Genomic DNA, 20,359 nt, shown 5'->3' with positions numbered 1-20,359 from the left:
TATGTATATGTAAAAATAACGTCAATCATTATCATGAAACGTTTTCCAGGTTGGTACTAATGTGACCTGTTGATTGCTGTTGAACATGGAATTTGCAAAATGGCTTTGCTTTAAAGTGGGAGAGGCTTATTATAAGATTAGGTGGGTGTTATAATTGTGGGCGGAGCACACACATCCTTCCACTTTTTTTTTTTTTTTACCCCAATTCAAGCACTGGGGGATAAATCATACAGAATATAGACAAGTGAAGGTGTAGACTGCTGCTAAAAGAAGAGATATGCATCCATTAAAAGCTGCAGTTTTGCAATAAGGATCCATATATTTCTTTTGCTGCCTTGTACTAGTGATTGCCTCTTGTGCCACCAGCCACACGAGGCTCCAGTGTTTTTTTCTACGCTGTCCTCTTGTTGCATAGATAAAATCCAGAAGCACACCAAAATATGTTGCTTATTGAAATAGGTGATTTATTTAGCCTGTAAGCATTCACAAAATGGCAATGTTTCAGGCCCCTCTGGTCCCTTTATCAATCCTGCAGGTAGAGCACTCCATTATCGTGCATTGCTGTCTTCTTTTTGCAGCAGAATTTTTTCAGAAAGTGTACACATGGTACCTAAGCATCACACCATACCTAGGCCCCATGTATACTCCTTTCTGATTGGCTTCTGCTGCAAAAAGATCCCTATTGCAAAGTCGTGGCTTATCAGTGAATTCTAGCAGAATACCTAAACTTAGTGGGCAACACTTTTAAAAAACAAAAGAACACTTGGAAGTGGTGAGGAATGGGATCAATATAGGTTCACAAAAGCCAAAAAAAAGACTTGGTTTTTGTTGTTGTTAACAAAGTCTTCAAGGTAACCTTTTGTCTATGTGTCTCGTTTAGGTGGGCTGTTCTCGAAGTGCAGACCAATGACTCCTTTAATGACAGCATCCAGGCTTATGCTGCGGGAGTGGCTGAAGCTGCTGTTAGTCAGAAGGTAAGTACCAACAGACCTGCATCTTCTGATAGAGTCCTATATTATATCATTCTGCCTCTGTATTGTTCTGGTGCCATTAACTCTATATTTATATTTACATTGTATATTCTATGTATATAATGCACAATAAGTGTTTATATAAATATGACCCCACTATTCCCAGTGCTGACCGAGCATGACTTTGGGCTTGGGGCGATGGATATTAATCAAGCAGGATGTAGGGAGCCTCCATAGATAGGTCAATAAGCTACCAAATCAGTTGGCAGGTTATATTTGTTGGTGTATGGCCAGCTTTAGTTTTAAAAGTTTAAAATGAGTGCCAAGTAGCTTGTAAATACAATACTGTCACATTGCTATTAAAACCTGCAACCTCACAGTAGCACATTCTCTGTTCTATAAGGAAAGGAACCTTCATCATTATCATTTTTACAGTGTGTATAAACCTGTATACCCTTCCAGTAAGGTATTCAGTGCAGAGGTCAGAGGTCTCCACATGTCAAGTGTTTTGTTTTGTTTTTTTGGTTTAAATAATGTAAGTAAACATCCTCTTCAATCTGGAATTTTTACGCACAGAATACAGTTTTGAAGAGTATCGTTCTCTACTAAGTGCACTTCTCTTTGGGGAATGGAGTCATTCATGCATCACAGTTTCAGTCTCATTTATTGAAAAAGACTTAATCATGCTTGAAACATGCAAGCATATATTAAAGTGTAGCGCATGAGCCTCATTTAGAAGGCTGTCCATATGAATTTGTTGAATACAATTATTATAATTTTGCACAATGATTTATATAGTATAGCATTATTTTTTTTTTTTTTTTTTTTTTAAAGTGTTCTTCCACTTATTAAGCCACTGGGAGTTTAATAAGATGGGTTGGTAGGAGCTGTGCCCTGTGTCTCACCTAGAGGTAGCTGTAAGTCCATCATCTCTTAGGGCATGGACACACATGCGTTTTTACGGCGAGTTTTTTTTTACAAAGACGACCGACATGTAAATACGCTAAACCTAGTATGCAATTTTGGCAGTGCGTTTTTAAGCTTAGGCAATGGCACACAAGCGTTAGCATATTTACGCTGCAGTCAGTATTTTTAAAAATTGCGCTGTAAAAACACGTGTTTCTATGCCCTAAGGGGCATATTTATCAAACTGTGTGTTTTGAAAAAAAAATAAAATATTTTAGTTAGATATGTATGATAAAAGGTTGGACTTCTGTTCAAAAACTATCTTTTAATGCAGGCATCAAAGAAATGGCCTATAAAGCGCTCTCCAGGTGGTACATTACTCCTCCCCAGAAGCACGTAGTCATTCCATTTGCTTCACCTTTGTGCTTCTGAGGTTGTCAACAAAGGGGAGACTCTATGCAAACCTGGTGGCACTGTACCATAGTTAGACATTTTGCTATTCATATGGCATTGAAAATATTTAATACATCAATATCTCCCTTTTATGCCTACCTTATACGAAACACTCATAGAAAAAAATACTCAAAAAATTGCCTTCTGATTTCAGAAATGGTGATGGACAGTGATAAATCATGGATGACACATATTGATAATAGCACTTATATTTTGGTATTCTAAGACCCCTTGTAAATAGGCCTCTAAATATTTTCTTGCAGCTTATTCTAAAAGCAGAAATTACATTAGGTTACTGATTTGCATTAATATTAGAGGGGCCAAGGAGTGGTCACTAATGTAATGTAACTTTGTGTAATGGGAGATACAGCATCAATAAAATTAATCATCCTAAAACTGTATCTATATTTTTCCCCTGCAGTTAATATTTATGCATTGGATGAACACAATGATGGGTTACTGCGGTCCATACAAATACCAAGCCCCATTCTGTGAGAAACTGCGTAGTTATTTGGAAGCCAACCTTGCCTGGATGCAGGATGAGATGGAAAAAGGACAGGACCAGGAATACTGGCACCAGGTAAGGGTGCTGCTAATTTTTAAAGTTTAATATTTATATACAGGTTATATATCTATATGATATTTGTATTAATTTTACAGAGGGAGTTGAATAAGTTGAGGGACTTGGTTATATTTATGCAGTCATAACCCCAAAGGACCAGGTCACATAAGGTAAATTAAAGGATTCTCCCATGTGAACGGTGTGGAATGTTGTGTGGGGTGGTTAACGTTTGAGTTAGATTTTAGTATGGTGTCGAGCGTGATAATCTGAGACCATTTTCAATTGTTTTTTATTATTTGTGGTTTTTAAGTTTATTTAGATTTTTATTCAGCAGCTCTCCAGATTGCAATTTCAGCATCATCTGATTCATCTGATTGCTAGGGTCCAAATTGCCCTTGCAACCATGCATTTATTTGAATAAGAGACTGGTATATGAATAGGAGAGGTCCTGAATAGAAAGATGAGTAATAAAAAGTAGCAATACCAATAAAATTGTAGCCTTACAGAGCATTTGTTTTAGATGGGGTCAGTGACCCCCATTTGAAAGCTTGAAAGAGTCAGAAGAAGGTAAATAATTTCAAAAACTATAAATAATGAAGACCGATTGAAAGGTTGCTTAGCATTCGTCATTCTATAACATACTAGAGGTTAACTTAAAGGTGAACCACCCCTTTAACAGGGGTTAGGATTACTTCTTGAAGAGGCTATGCTTAAAGGCAAATTGTTATTGTTCCAACTGGGGCATCCTTACCTTTTTAGCAACAATAATACTGGGTTGATCTTCAGTAACAAGTCTTGTTTTGGTGTCTTATGATCTGTCTGATAAATGCATTTTTTTTATTCCAGTTCTGTTCAAAAACCATCTTCCAGTTGGTAAAAAGATTAACAGTTCTACATTGTTATACAGAGGGCAGTTCAAAAAGTATTAGCCTTAGAATAAGAATAAATTTGGTGGTTTCAGTTAAAGTGTCTAAATTAGCTGTTTTGCCATACATTGCATATTTTGGCATATTTAGCCTTGAGTTCAGTGGTCATGGCTACCAAAACACCGGCAATATACCATGGCTCAGGGCAATGCACATACATTTTTGTCCCAGAGTAGATCTGCAGCCTGATGATCTTCAGAAAAGCACAGCAGATGTTTAAGTGGCTGGGGTGTTTTTTAGCATGCTAACTTTGACTTTAATGAAATAGGTCCACAGAGTAAGGAATGGTTATTGAGGAAGAAAGTTGGGCACAGTGATCTAGTTTCTAGCTATGATGCTCCGTACCAAGCTCACTGAAGTGTAATAAGAGCAGTCCGATAATTGCATTTCTTTTACAGTATTCTGTTTTCAAACAACATCTTCAGCTTTTCAGAATAAATTTGTGAAATGATTGAAGGTGATTGAAATGTTTGTCTTCCTGCAGATCCGCCTTGCACTGCTTCAGCTGAAAGGTTTGGAGGACAGTTACAACGGCCGCATTTCCTTCCCTCAGGGCAGGATCCATCTGAACCCTTTCGGATTTCTGTAAGTTCTAACTTTTGTTTGTGCAGGTTTTTTTTTTTATAGCATCATCATTTTAAAACAGATCTGTCTCTCTTCTCACTCATATGTATCTGTTTTCTTCCCATAGTATTCATCTTCCTGTGTTTTTAAATGTCTTGTTTACTTGTATTATATCATACTTCTCTTTTGTTCATAGCTTCTTCCAGATTGGTGGAGATCTAGAAGATTTGGAACCTGCATTAAACAAGAGTGAGCCTAAGAGAGTGCTTGGTTCAGGCTCTTGTTCAGCTCTTGTTAAACTTCTGCCTGGAAACAAAGACTTGTTTGTGTCTCATGACACTTGGAACACCTACCAGTCTATGCTGAGAATTATAAAGAAATATACCTTTCCATTTCGAACAACGGAGAATGGTAGGCAGTTGTGTTTGGACAGGCACTTATGATAACAATTTTGCTTGAAAACCTATAATTTGCCTCTTCTCTCTGTTCTAAAGTCCCCAGGCCAGCACACCTATTGTTTAACACATAACAATACTTGGGAGTGTAAATGTTGATTATTGAAACACAGTACTAGCATATTTTATTACGTTACACATATTTACGATGGTAAGATGAAAGCTTTTCTCAGAAAATGTATGCTTTTATGTTTGCATCCAGTAACTTTATTTATGTTTTAACTTTTTGGTGCTCCAGATGTTTAAGAAGTGCAGGTTCCAACATCACTGCAAGTTTTTAACATGTTTGTTTTATTGTATTTTTTAAAAATATTTTATAACAAATATTTAAAAAAGTACCAGTAAGTGTTACGCTTTCAATATAAAATTACACTTTCAAAAGAAATAACATTAAAATAAAAAATGGTGCTGTTTCATGTCTGAAAATGGGAAGGTGATGGAGTAGGGTTAAAGCATCTCTATCTGGAGTATCCGCTTATGGGGTGGCTGATGTGTCTGAGCCTGGGGTGACACGTATTCTGTCCATGGGTGCCAAGCTCTCCATCATAAGATCTGTCCTTAAAGGAGAACTAAACCCCCTTGCTGATAAACCCCTACCCTTCATAGTACCCTTTCCCTGCTCCCCCCGCACAGGTGTTAACACAAATGCCCCTAAGCCGGTAATTACCCCTTGTTGCAGAGTCAGCTAAGCGGAGCTCACGGGGGAAAATGCACATGAAAAAGTCTGTGTACAGTTTTTTGATTGCCCTGCAAAAATATTCTAGTAAGTTTGATAGCTGCTAATGTCCTGGATATGTATTTCTAATCAGATTTTTCAAAAGCCTTTTTTGGCATCTAGTGGGAGGCTCAGGGATGGTCTATAGATTGGAGACATAGGAAATTTAGTTGACAAGTTGCTCTTCAAGGAATGCTAGAATACATGTGGACTTCTAGAAGCATGTTCTTCTTTATAAAGAATGTAGACCGCACCTCCATTAAAAACATATCCTTTATTGTTTGACTATTGGAACATAAGAACAAATGCATGCATCGCTGCCTGACTCGTTTTTGGACTACACCAGTCCTTAATCATAGGCTAAATGATGTTTATTACAAAATAATTTAAATACACTGATAAAATTAGGGATGGACCGAATCCAGGATTCGGTTCGGAATTCAGGCAGGATTCGGCCTTTTTCAGCAGGATTGATTCGACCGAATCCTTCTGCCGTGGCCTAACCAAATCGGAATCCTATTTTGCATATGCAAATTAGGGGTGAGGAGGGAAATCTCTTGACTTTTTGTCACAAAACAAGGAAGTAAAAAATATTTTCCCTTTCCCACCCCTTATTTGCTTAAGCAAATTCGGATTTGGTTCGGCATTCGGGCCAAATCTTTTGCGAAGGATTCGGGGGTTCAGCTCAATCTAAAATAGTGGATTTGGTGCATCCCTAGATAAAATCACATGACAATTTCTGTCCAATCAAAACAAAATTGCAGAAAACACTTAGACCAAGCATTCCCCCTAGGAGGATCAAAGGGAAAGGCAAGGCAGCTTTATAAAGATTTAAGGGAAAGACCAAAGCTGCAAAACTGTTTTTTGTTTGAACAAAACAGTTTATATCCCATCGTTTGGTTAGTGCTTCGGGACTCCTATTCCCCAATTGAAAAATCCAGAAGGCTTCACGGTGATTGATAGCCGTTAGCAAATCATCCTGTCTAATTGAGGGACAAACCTTCTCTATTACTTGCACACATAAATACTTAGTATTACTATTACAACAATGTAAAAAATGTTTTCCCACTGGGGTTTCTCTATTAGTATTCTCAGTGGAAAATATGTGCTCTCTAACCCGATCCTTTAATCGCCGAATAGTATGTCCCACATATTGAACCTGACATTTAGTACATTGCATTGCAAAAATTTACAGACCTACTGTTGCAATTAAAATGTCCTTTAATGTCATATCTTCCACATGTACTATAATATCTAAACTGCTTGCTGTTGCCAACAATACTGCAGCATAGACAGCTTCTTCTCCCAATGAAAAGTACCTATCACACTTAGCAATGTATTACCCATCGTGTTTTTTTTTTTTTTTTTTTTTTTATTCCGCTGTCTATTTTGTGATGCAAAGACTTGTTGACAAAATATTGGCCATATTGGTTGGCATATTCAACAGTTCTTCAGTCTATGGTCTCCATGACATAAACACACACAGTCATTCAGTCACAACGATGGGAAAAGCAAGATGTGATGAAGAGCTGTGGCTTCACTTCCTTATCTGCCGATTAACCATATGCTAGCCATAGCTAGAAACTAGTGATGTGCGGGCTGGCCCTATACCTGTTGGTCGGGCGGGTTTGGGCCGACCTCGCACTTCCGGTTGAGCCGGTTCTGGGTTGAGCTCTTCTTCCTGCTCTCCCCGCCCACCACCTTGCACTGTCTGTCTGCCGGCTTCCGACTTCTGGCTTCCTTTTTTTATAGACGTGCGCCTTATCGCCCGCCCCTTTTTGTGACATCATCTGCGGGGCAGGTCAGCGCAGGTCTATAAAAGGAACCCAGAAGTCACGGGCGGGTTGGGGTTGGTTGCGGGTCGGTTAAAACCTGACCCACACATCACTACTAGAAACCCATAAAACACTGATAAGTTTTGGAATCAACAGGTTGGCATGCACGATCTATGAACCTAATTTCATATGATTTTATCTGTGCATGTATGCCATTCTGTAGTGGCATGGAGAGGAACTCCATTAAAAGAAGATGAAGTTCAGTAAGGGAGTATCCAAGCACTGCAGATGTAATGTTTTCTTTATGAGACCCCTAACCATTGCTGTATTTCTTCACAGGGGGTCCAACTGTGCCTGGCTGGGTTCAGACTTTTTCTTCTTATCCTGGTACCATTTTCTCTGGAGACGATTTCTACCTGCTGAGCAGCGGCTTGGTAAGTTTTGTTCTCTCACATTTTCTAAATTAGAAGAAGAAGGTGTTATGTGCTTATTTTTGCAGTTATCCAGGAATTAAAATTGTGAAGTGTTTTGTTTGTGTTTCTGCTTGTGCAGGTGACCCTGGAAACTACTATTGGAAACAGTAATGATGCTCTCTGGAAGTATATCAAGCCACAGGACTCCGTACTAGAGTGGCTTCGTAATATTGTTGCTAACAGACTGGCGACAGGAGGTCAGGAATGGGCCTCCATTTTTAAAAAGTTCAATAGTGGAACGTAAGTAGTCACCAGAAAATGATAACTCTAATACACACTGTCAGGCAGTAATTATCTACTCTATAGTATATAGGTTGGATCACCTATTTTTTTTTTTTTTTTTTTTTTAAACGGATAACTTCTAAAACCATCTCCAGTTTAATATAAAAGGTCTTCCATTCATGGGTGATGCTTCAAAATGTTCAAATGATCAAAATGTTATAAACTTTTAGAAATCCTGGCCCATGGAAGGATTCAACAGTTTACTTCCAAGTGAATTTTGACATCATTATATTATAGTTTGCCCCCAAATTTTGAGTGGGGAAATGTGAACAAGAAGAAAGTTGGACAGAAATGTTTTAATCATGATTTATAGACCTTACTTTTAAATAGTCGCGGGCCTAAAATTTTTACTTGGATATTGTAATGATGCAGTATTTAGTCTTTTTTTGTGATTCCCCTCCCACTCTATTTTTCAGTTACAATAACCAGTGGATGATAGTGGATTACAATAAATTCAGCGTTGGAAAGACAGATATTCCTAGTGGCCTCCTGACAATCCTTGAGCAAATTCCGTAAGTCTTCAGCACTTATCATAGTGATTATTGTAGTGCTTCCTGTGAGTGAGACACGTGAGCACTGTGTAAACATGTTTACTAGATAAGGGTTAGTTCACACGAGGAGATTTGAGGAGATTTTGTCGCCTGGCGACTAATCGCCTCTTCTTCTGGACGACAATCTCCCTGAACTGCCTCTGCGTGTCTTCCCACCCTCTAAAATAAAGCACAATCGGCACTTTGTTTTCCGAAATCGCCCAAAGTTTCCTCGTGCGGCAACTTCGGACGACTTTGGAAAACGAAGGGCCTTGTGTGCTTTAGAGCAGGCGACTTTTCTTTATAGCAGATGGGAAGACACGCGGAGGCAGTTCGGGGAGATTGTCGCCCAGAAGAAGAGGCGATTAGTCGCCAGGCAACAAAATCTCCCAGAATCTCCTCGTGTGAACTAACCCTAAGCAGTCAGAAATACACATTTGCTTACTTATGTCAGGCATGTCTTTGGCAATGCTGCTGAGAAACTCTTACAAGTAGAATGTGCAAGCACACTGGTTGATGTGAATAAAAGACTGACATTCCAAGAGTATTTAAAGGATAATCAGTACAAAAATATTTAGCAGGAATGCAGAATACCTACTATGTGATAGTGGTCCTTTTAAGGGCATTTAACAATGAATAAGATTACAAAATTAGGCAAATTCTATGATGATGAAATGTCTTTAGGATAGGCCAGATATGAAACTTTCTGGTGGATTTTTTTTTTTTTTAACTCTTTATTTAACATAAAGTTTACATTCACGACTTTACAAAATCTGCACAATGTCATCACAAACCTCAGATCAGCACATATTACGCATTGTACAAAAAAATGAAAGAAGGGGAAGAGCATGGCATCCACAATAGAAAAGAGAAGTCATACGCTTCCCAGGTTTACCTATACCCAATGAAGGGAAAGCCCTTCCGATTTATTGCTTACAATATCAGCGTTCCATAAATGTAAACAGAAAGAAAAAAGGGAACAAAAAAAGCAGACAGAAGAAGGGGAAGGGTAGGGAGGGAAAAAGAAAAGAAAGGGGAAAAAAAAAAAAAAGGAAAAAAGGGAAACAACACTAAAGCGTCAAAACTGTCCGAGCTCGGGGGAAATCAAGGAAATATGAGGATCCCAGTCTGGGAGTAAGTTAGCATGGTGTCGGGGGGTGTAAAGCGACCCAAGGAGACCAAACTTTCTCGTAACTCGGTAAACGAGAAGTGTGTAAGGCAGACATGTATTCCATTCTTCGTATGTCCTGGATAGCTGTGTTTAGCTCAGTCACTGAGGGGGGCTGTGGCTTCTTCCAGTTGCGATCTATGACCCGTCTAGAAGCCGTCAAAATCAAAGTGGCTAGCCTTTGGTTATGCTTCTTAAGCCCTGGGAGTGGAGACCCGAGCAGAAAAGGGAGTGGGTGTCGCTGTACAGCAGTCCCAAACAGTGAGGCCAACATGTCCCGCACCTCCTGCCAATAATGTGCCAGGAGAGGACACGTCCAAAAAACATGGTAGAGAGTACCCACATCACCACATTGCCTCCAGCACTCTGAGGACACTGACGGGTACAATGAGTGGAGCTTGGCCGGCGTCAAATACCATTGCATTAAAATCTTATAATTTGTTTCTTTGTGGGTCACACATATCGAAGCCCTTTTGAGGTTCTCCCAAATCCGAGACCATTGCGGGAGGGGTATCTCTTCCCCTAGCGCCTGTTCCCAGGCCAACATATATCTATGTTTCATGAAAGAGGGCTCAGTGTAGGTGTTAAGTTCGCCATAGATGTCAGATATAAGCCCCCTTCTGGATCCCCTAGGTGCCATAATCGTTTCCATAGGGCTGAGTACTGAAGGGGCCTGAGAGCCCACCACTGCCAGGGCAAAATGCTTGATTTGAATAAACTGATAGAACAACGAGTTATTGAGCTCGTACTTGGCTTGAAGCTCCTGAAATGAATACAGTTTACGAGTAAGTGGATGATAAAGATCTTTAAGCTGCAGTAGGCCGGCTTGTCTCCAGGGCTGTGCGAAAGAGTCTTTGAGGCCAGGAGGAAAGTAAGGGCTGCCCCAGAGGGGGCTTAGCCTGTATGGTTCTGGGGATATACTGAACTGCACCTTAGCATAGTTCCACAGTGACACAGTCAATTTCACCGAGTTCAGTACACAGTCTTTAAGTTTCAACAATTTTTTCGGATCCCATAAAAAGGAGGAGATGGCAAAAGGAGAAACAGTATCATTTTCCAAAGACACCCATTTCCCACAGTGTGTCCTGGCCGACCATGCCACTGCCTGTCTCAGGTGTGCAGCCAGATAGTACCTAGTAATATCTGGAGCCCCCAGGCCCCCCCACTCCCTCGGGGATGTAAGTACCCTCTTAGAGATTCTGTGGGATTTAGCCGCCCATATGAATTTAACTAGTTTAGCCTGGATCTGTCTCAAAATCGTAAATGGGACTCGGACAGGTAGGGTCTCGAAATGATAATGCAGTCTGGGAAGGGTCACCATTTTTACTGTGGCAATCCTGCCAAGCCAGGATAGCGAGTGGGAGGTCCATTTTTCAAGATCTACGCAGATCTTAGCAAAAAGTGGGGTGTAATTTTCCTTGTATAGGGCAGCATAGCTAGGGGTCAAGCGGATCCCCAGATATTTGATATAATCAGTTTTCCAATTGTAGTTGAAATTTAACTTCAGGACCTTGAGCTGCGGGTGGGGGATATTTATGGGGAAGGCCTCCGACTTGTCCTGGTTGATTTTATGGTTGGAAAGTCTACTGTACGTGTCTAAGATAGCGTGTAAATTAGGGAGAGATGTCAGTGGTCGAGTAAGAGTTAGGAGTACATCATCGGCAAACAGCGAAATTTTGTGGGTTGTACCCCTACGAGTGAGACCCATAACATTAGGGGAGTTCCGAATAGCGACAGCTAGGGGCTCTATCGACAATGCATATATCAGGGGTGAGAGGGGGCACCCCTGTCTGGTCCCATTGGTGATCGTAATGGAAGAAGACAGGTAGCCCTCTATCCTAACCGCAGCCGAAGGGCAAGAATACAAGGCAGACACAGCGTTTCGGAAAGGACCCCCAAATCCCATCTTGTCTAGAACTTTGTTCATAAATGCCCAGTTGAGGCGGTCGAAAGCCTTCTCAGCGTCTAGCCCCAGGACCAGAAGAGGGGTCTTGGTCGAATTAGCTAAGTCTATGAGGTCAATAGTCTTTCTAGTATTATCTCCAGCCTGCCGGCCCATGATGAACCCTACCTGGTCCTGGTTGATGAGCGAGGGCATTAGTGACGTTAAACGGTTCGCAAGAATTTTGCTAAAAATTTTTATATCCGCATTCAGCAATGCTATAGGACGATAACTTTTACAGGACTGGGGGTCCTTACCTTCCTTAAGGATAAGGGAAATGTGGGAATAGAGCATAGATGGTGGTGGTTTGGAGCCAGTCAGGATTCCATTAAGAACCTGTAGCAAGTGGGGACCCAGAGATTCCTGAAAAGTTTTGTAATAGAGGTAGGTCAAACCGTCCGGTCCAGGGGACTTTTTCGTTGGGGCCAATTTAAGTGTCTCCGCTAACTCTTCCATGGTAATGGGTTCATTTAAGTGATCATTTTCTTCCGTGGTGAGGGTGGGTAATGTGGAGGGAGACAGCAAGTCCTGAATATGCTTCCCCAAGTCCCGAGCTGTTCTGAATGGCAAGGGCGGCAGATTGTACAGGGAAGTGTAGTAGCTATGGAATGTCTTAAGAATTTGATCCCTAGTATGAACTAGGGTACCTTGCTTAGTGCGGATCGCTAGTATGGCCTTTTGGGCCCTCTGGTCCCGAAGCTTACGGGCCAACAGAGTGTGGGCTTTGTTGCCATACTCATAAAAGCGCTGTCGTGTGTAGGAGATGGCTTTTTCCGCCTGTGTGACATCTATGTCTTTGAGTTGAGCTCTGAGTGATGTTATGCGCGCTAGCGTAGAGATAGAAGGTGAGTGGCCATATCTGCTCTCCTCAAGTTTAAGCTGCTGCACTATTTGTAACCTACGAAAAGTCGCGGATTTTTTGAGGTTAGATGCTATAGCAATCAATTCCCCCCTTACCCATGCCTTATGGGCTTCCCACACTGTGAACGGGGATGGGACCGAGTCCTTATTCCTCTGAAAATATTCCACAAGGCCTGTGGACAATTGAGTTTTAACCGAAGAGTGGGCTAGCAGTGTTTCATTAAGACGCCATTGAAATGGTTTCCGTGGGAGTGGTAAAATATCTAGGGTCATTTCGACAGGGGCATGGTCAGACCAGGTAATTGGATGAATGGTAGAACTTTGCAAAGAAATCAGGGCTTCATGGTTAAGCAAAAAGTAGTCCAAGCGCTGTTGGGAACCGTGGGGGTGTGAGGCAAAGGTGAAGGTCTTTTCGGTGGGATGGCAAATACGCCATGCATCGTATAGGCAATGGGAACGAATAAATTGCCTAAATTGCTTGGAACACCTCTCCCTCTCATCCCCCACAGGTCTCCCCGAACGATCAGCTCTCGGAGAGAAAACCAGGTTATAGTCGCCCCCAGCAATCAACAGTGTATTAGGTAACAAAGATAGTTTCTTAAAAGTAGCATTCAGAAAAGATATCTGCTTCCTATTGGGGGCATAAACGCAGGACAAGACAACGGATCGGTTGTTAAGCGAACCCTCCAGTATTACATATCTCCCCTTCGGATCCACGTGAGCTTTCGTAACTTGCAGTGGGAAATTTTTGTGAATGAGGATAGCCACCCCCGCCTTTCGAACTGGGGCTGAGGCTAAATAAGCCGTTGGATAGTGGACAGAATGTAACCTTGGGGAGTCCGAGAAGCGGAAATGAGTCTCCTGGATCATTAACACATCAGCTTTAAGTTTGCGAGCCTCCCGAAAAAGCAGATATCTTTTCAGAGTACTATTTAACCCCTTCACATTTAAAGTAACAATCTTGGCCATTGCCCTGGAGAGGAAAGCGCTTGTAGAAGGTACATCCCCTCTTTGATAACACACATAAGGCCCCCGAGCTCGGATCAAAAACAATGCATAGAACTTGACTTGAGAAAAATAAAAAATCAAACAAGAAAAAAGTCAACAGAAGTAGAACCCCAATAGGGGAAAGGAATGGTGGAGCTATATCAACCATGTTGCGTTGCTCCAAGTGAAGGGAACACTGGCCCTTCTGTGGGGGGGTCATGGGCCAACAAACCGGCCTGGGTGAGAGCCGCAACACTCTCTCACTGAATTACCCGAACACCGGGCTGGTAGTAAAACGGGAAGTGAATAAAGGCATAGTTACGACTCTGTGGGTTCTTTCAGCAGGGGCTCCACCTGGTGCGATGGAGAGGACGGGTCTGGGGACCCAGGGAGTAGCCTAGGAGAAGCAGGACGTCTTGGGGAACGGTGCTGTCGGTCCGGGGTAGGCGAGCGGGGACTTGCGGCCTGTTGTTGCGATGCGGTGCTCCTTTTCAACCCCAACCTCCGCAGCAGGCCTGGGCCCTCTGCAGGATCACGGATGACAAATTGAGAGCCATTATGCGTCGCCACTAGCCGAAACGGGAACCCCCATCTGTATGGTATATGATTATCCCGCAGTACCGTAGTGATTGGTTTGAGGGCCCGACTTTTGGCTAGTGTGGTTGGCGATAGATCGCTGTAAATTTGCAGCGTATCGGTTTTGAATAAAAGGTCTCGGCTGTTTCGGGTTGCCATAATAACTTTTTCCTTGGAGGTATAGTAGTGTAGCCGTAGAATGACATCTCGGGACTGCTGGGGCCTGCTAGTGAGGGCCCGGTGTGCCCGATCTAGACGCCAATCCTCGAACGGGAGGTCGGGGACCAGGAATTGAAAGAGGGCCAGGAGGTACTCACTTAGTTTCGACGGCCCAACATCTTCCGGGATCCCTCGGATCCGGAGGTTTTGCCTCCGGTCGCGATTCTCAGCATCCTCCTGCTGGTATTGGAGGTGTTGAATTTCTTGCCGCAGAGACTTATTGTCGTCCTCCAAATAGGAGATGTGTTGCGTAACGTCCTCCATGGCATACTCTAGATGCTCTGTTCGGTCATCTATATTCCGAATCCGGTCCCAAAGCTCCTTCGTGGCGTCTGCTATAGAGTCTCGGATCGTGACTTTGAGTCTCTCATGCAGTTGTGCCAACTGGGCGCCCAGCACCTCCGCTGTGACCGGTGTTTGCTGAGACACGCTGTCCCGCTGTGAAAGAGTCCTCTGCGAGACATGCGTCATAGCGGCCTCAGGCTCGACGGCCATGCGGGTAGAGGCGGCCTTCACCGTATACCGGTCCATGGAGTCCTTTTGCTGCGGATTTCTACGCCTGCTCATGTCCAGCTAGGTGTTAGCTGCTCACAGATGTCCCCGGGGTAGTTCTGGAAAAGCTCAGGTAGGCTAATAACGGGGAAAGCTGACAGAGTGGTGCGGAGCTAACTCCTTAAGCGGCCATCTTGGATGCGTGCGCGCATGCGCCCCTCCTTTCTGGTGGATTTTTAAGTGCATCCATCATATGGGATTTGTGGTACTAGCCATCTATTTTGTCACTTGTGGGCAAAGGAGTTTATTGCGGTATCTCCGTTCAACTATTCTATCTAAGGGATCTGCACATGTGTAAGCTTATTTGCTTGTGAGTATCAAAATGGTGTCCATGAATATTTTGGGGGTTAAACTGGTGAAGGCAAGACTTTCTGCATGTTTAACAGGACCTTTGTAAAAGACCATGAATGCCGACTCTGTGTTCCCATGTGACAACGTTGAAAAGAATGATAAGCCAGTGATAACACAATTTAAGTCACGTATGGCAGCAGACACATTCCCCCCCCCCAGACAACTTCCAGTCTCTGCTCTCCTCCCTTGGTTCTAATTTCAGTGACCTTTCTTCTGAATTTTAAAGTTACTTAACAGCCACAGTTGAATTTGTTCAAGAGCTGGGCTACTCCTTTGTTAGATATGCTAAGTGCACTTGGCAAAGTAGTAATCATGCTGAATTTTCTGCTGGGAGAAAGTCCACTCTTACTAAAGTTATCATGAAGTTGTGTAATAAGATAAAATTTCCAGATTTATACTTTTTTACTCAGAGTGCGGATATACACTTTCTATTGTATCTACTTTATTTTGAATTGTAAACCACACTATGCCTTTTACCAACCGTTTACCTTCAACAATCTGGTCTTTTGATTTTTGCTGGTAGATGTTTGATAGGCTGTAGGAAAAATAAATTGCAGGTAAGGACATTAGAATGCTCACACATTCTGTTTGGATGCCAACACAATTGGTAGTAATCAAAAATCAGTTTTGTTGAATACATTTGTAGTCTTAGCTACTGTATCTTTACAGCAGAGTTACAAAGATCACGACAAACATTCACTGATCCACCCTGTTTTTTTTATTGTTTACATGACTTCTATCTTCCCTTTGAGAAAAGGAGCAAGTGCCCACACAGTGTTTTAAACTCTGCTAGCATTATTATTTCCTTGAACTATCTAGCATTTTACTTGTTAGAGATTTTTTTTTCTTTTTCTTAGTGGGGATTTGAATTTGTTTTAATAAAACCGTATCAGGCAGTTGTAGCTTGGCTTCTAATATTATTTTTCTGATTTTCTTTTCAGTGGTATGGTGGTTGTTGCTGATAAATCAGATGTACTCTACAAAACTGGTTACTGGGCCAGCTACAATGTGCCGTAGGTTTTGAACTCCATTTTTAATCAGTACTTTGTAAGCAGAATATTATTAGTTTGAAGTATTTTAAAATACTCTATTGACTGTGGATTCTCTGTGGCATTTCAAAGCTGGACTTTACTGGGTTTTTTTTTTTTCCAGATATTTTCCGGAGGTGTTTAATGCCAGTGGTTTGCCAGCCCTAGTGGAGAAGTTTGGGGACTGGTTTACCTATGACAAAACTCCACGGGCCCTGATTTTCCAGAGAGACCATTCTAAGGTCAAGGACTTGGAATCGATGGTGAATCTAATGAGGTAGAGATATTTTTGCAAATACTGTGTGCAAGGTTACATCACTCTCATGACTTTATCCTAAACCAGGGATCTAATTCTTTGTGAAGTGTCTGACGCAGGGTCCCAAGCAATTGCTGTAGATATCAGGCCTGTGAGATACAACATCATAAACCATTTTTTTTCTTATTCAAGTAGAAGCACGCTACACATGAGCAAAGTGTTCTCATCTGGTGAATTGGCAATGTTCATTATCTCTGCAAGAAGGCAGGAGTTTGAAAAACTGCACAGTTTTACAATAGATATTCAATGCAGCTCTAATGCTTACAGATGGATCTGTTTTGCCTTGGCGTAGGGCAGGATGTTTTACTCAAGGCATGACAGAATCTCTTTAAAGAAACTACTTTCAACTCTCCACACTATATGTCCTATCTGACTACTGTATTAATGTACAGTATAGAATAGTCATGTGATTTCCCTACCCGCCCCTAATTTACATATGCAAATTAGGATTCAGTTCGGCCAGGCACAATGATTCGGCCCAATCCTGCTGAAAAAGGCTGAATCCTGGCCCGAATCCAGAACCGAATCCTGAATTCTCTGCATCCCTAGATAAAAGTGATGCCAAAATTGAAACATGAAGATTAAGGCTTTTATTAGGAATTGATCTAAAAATGCCTGAGACATCTCATGTGACATACAGTACTCAGCACTTTACATGAGACACTTTATTGTATGTTCCAATTGGTACACTCAGGGTGTTCCATGTAGATCATGATCCTATAATTAATTAAAAACATGAATATATATATATATATATATATATATATATATATATATATATATATATATATATATATATATATATATATATATATATATATATATATATATATATATATATATATATATATATATACACCAAATATTAAATCTTGCATTTGTCTTATACACTATTCTAGACGGGACTACATACCTTATTTATTATTAAATAAATGCTGCTGGTGTATAGTCCCTGTTAAGCCCTCAAGGCCAAATAGTATCCAGTCTGTGTTTCCACTGCATCTCCAATTTTTTAAGCATCACGGTCCTGTCACCCCCCTGTCTAGGGACTTCTACCGAGCCAATGACCTGAAAGCGTAGTTGGCTTATTGTATGTCTAGCTTCCCTGCTGGGACAGGAAGAGTAGTAAGTTGTTTACGTATTGTAGATTTATATTTGGAAATGCGGTCCCTAACCTTCTGGGTGGTTTCTCCAATGTAAATAAGTCCACACGGGCATTTCAATAAATAGACCACATATGAGCAATCAAATCTGTAATAATTCTTTATAGTGTATTTCTTACCCGAGTGTGGATGATAGAACACATTGGTTACTGAGTTGCATTGTGTGCAATTGAGGCAGGGGAAAGTCCCAAATTTCAGATTACAAAGAAAATGTGTTGACTGCTGTTTCAAAGGACCAATATCGGCTTTTACTAATCGATCTTTGAGGTTTCTAGCCCTTTTATATGCCAATAGGGGTGGTTGTTGAAAGGCTGGTATATTGGACAAACATGATGTAAGTAAGTGCTAGTGTTTATGTATAATTCTGGAAACATGGTTGCTGGCAGTGGAAAAACCTGAAACAAAAACCATCCTATTATCGTTTTTGTTTTTATCGGAGGTGTCAAGACCGCCGGGAGCGCGAGGAGTCGCGTCCGCTCCCGGCGGCGAAGAATCCAAAATGGCGGCGCCCAGGCAACCCACGTGGGTTCCGACGCCGGCGCCGTGACGTCAGCGCGGCGCGACGGTCGCGGGCGCGCTGACGCTGGCGCAAGGGCGCCAAATTCGAATATAAAAGGACGCCTGAGGCGCCAAGATGGCGCCCGAAAATAGGATTCTGTTCCCTGAGTATTCCTGGGTTCCCTTGCTGTTTCCTCTGCTTATCTGCCTGATTCCTTGTTGTGACCCCTTGCCTGGACCTGGACTTCGCTGATTCTCTGCCTGCCATTGACCCCCTGCCTGGCCTTGGACTTTGTTTGTATTCTGCCTGTCTTTTGACCTGTGCCTGGACTTTGATTATTCTCTTGCCTTACCCCTGGATACCACGACCCTGATTCCTCGTGAGGGGCTTCCTCCTAGATCCGGACTTCTCCCCAGAGGGGGCTCCCGGCTCCCTGACATTATTTTCGGGCCATGGATCCTTCTGAGGAAGCCACACCTCATGTCGGACGAGCGCTCCGCGGACTGGCATCCCCGCATGGAGGACTACGAAAACCAGCAGGTTCGCATTGGGCAAGCACTCGATGTCCTGCTAGCTCAAGTGCCTTCTACGCCCTCCGCTGCTCCACTTACTGGAGATCCCACCATGGCGGCAGCCTCTACGAACGCAAGCTACCCGACAGGTGAGCCTCGCATTCCACCTCCCCCTCGCTTCAGTGGGGACCCACAAGCCTGCAGGGGATTTGCCACACAATGCCAAATTCAATTTGAGTTCCAACCCACACAGTTTCCAAGTGAGCGTTCCAAGGTGGGTTATGTGATGTCTCGATTGGAAGGCAAGCCACTGGAGTGGGCAACGTCTCTTTGGGAGAAGAATTCCCCGGTGACTTATGATGTTAAAGACTTTCTCCAAGCTTTTCGCACAGTCTTTGATGCTCCAGGTCGGGTTACGAACGCCCCTGCCCGTCTCTTGCAGCTCCGGCAGGGAAGCCGCAGTGTCAATGAGTACGCTATAGACTTCCGAACACTGATGGCGGAGACTTCCTGGTGTGATGACGCTTACAAGGCTGTATACTACCAAGGCCTATCCATCCGCATCAAAGATGATCTCGTCTCCAGAGAGACTCCTGACACCCTGGAAGGGCTGATCGCTCTATCCATTAAGGTGGACACTCGTCTCAGAGAGCACCAGGTGGAGAGAGAGCGCAGCAGACGATTTTCTCCCATGTTGGCCCCTCGCTTTCAAAGGCCGATTCTGAAAACACCCGCTGTTCCTGTGACTCATGTGTCGACGTCTCCCTTGGAGGAACCTATGCAAGTAGGAAAGACTCGCCTCTCCGAGCAGGAAAGACTCCGAAGACGTATGGCAGGTCTCTGTTTATACTGTGGTGGGCATTCCCATTTTTGCCAACGCCTGTCCTGCCAAAGCCAAGAGTTTTGTACCCCGAGGTATGTCTCAGGTTTCTCATGTAGGGGGCATCACTCGAGGTCCTCAGGAGAAGTATCAAGAAGATTCACGCAGACTTCTCCTTCCTTTGCAGATTCACCTGGCAAGTAAGTCTATCTTCGAAAGGGCCTTCCTCGACTCCGGAGCGGATGGCAATTTCATGGATGCCTTTTTTGCCGAACGCATGAAGATTCCCCTGCTTCCATTGTCTTCACCCCTGCGAATTACCGCCATAGATGACAAACCCCTGGAGTTTGAATTCGTCACAAAGTTCACGGCGGAACTATCTGTACAAGTTGGGGCGCTGCATCAAGAAAAACTTTCATTCTTCATCATCCCCTGTCCTTCTACTCCAGTAATATTGGGTCTTCCGTGGTTACGTCTGCATAACCCCACCATAGACTGGTCCACTGGGCAGATCTCTCGTTGGAGTTTATTTTGCCTGCAACATTGCCTTCCGCCAAAACCCCTCGAGAAGGTGAATGTCTCCTCTGCGGAATTAAAGACTTTGCCCTCCACTTACAAGGGATTTTCCGATGTGTTTTGTAAAAAGTCTGCAGAGTTCCTTCCCCCACATCGCTCCTACGACTGTCCGGTTGAACTCCTGCCAGGAGCTATGCCCCCCAGTGGGCGCACCTACCCTCTCTCTCCTGCAGAGAC

The 20,359-nt window shown here is 42.8% G+C and overlaps 1 protein-coding gene across 1 annotated transcript in view; it reads left to right on the top strand.

Moving 5' to 3' along the window:
- plbd2.L (phospholipase B domain containing 2 L homeolog) overlaps positions 1-20,359 on the top strand; it is a 30,311-nt gene that overhangs the window by 3,510 nt on the left and 6,442 nt on the right. The window contains exons 2-10 of the mRNA XM_018260821.2: positions 881-974; positions 2,752-2,910; positions 4,303-4,403; positions 4,579-4,793; positions 7,667-7,761; positions 7,880-8,040; positions 8,499-8,594; positions 16,210-16,281; positions 16,421-16,573. Coding sequence (XP_018116310.1) covers positions 881-974; positions 2,752-2,910; positions 4,303-4,403; positions 4,579-4,793; positions 7,667-7,761; positions 7,880-8,040; positions 8,499-8,594; positions 16,210-16,281; positions 16,421-16,573 — 1,146 coding nt within the window. The remainder of the gene's footprint in view (positions 1-880; positions 975-2,751; positions 2,911-4,302; positions 4,404-4,578; positions 4,794-7,666; positions 7,762-7,879; positions 8,041-8,498; positions 8,595-16,209; positions 16,282-16,420; positions 16,574-20,359) is intronic.

This window comes from Xenopus laevis, chromosome 1L (genome assembly GCF_017654675.1).
Source record: "Xenopus laevis strain J_2021 chromosome 1L, Xenopus_laevis_v10.1, whole genome shotgun sequence".
NCBI classification, from domain to species: Eukaryota; Metazoa; Chordata; class Amphibia; order Anura; family Pipidae; genus Xenopus; species Xenopus laevis.
The sequence above is the reverse complement of the archived record's forward strand: the minus strand, read 5'-3'. Positions and strand labels throughout refer to the sequence as shown.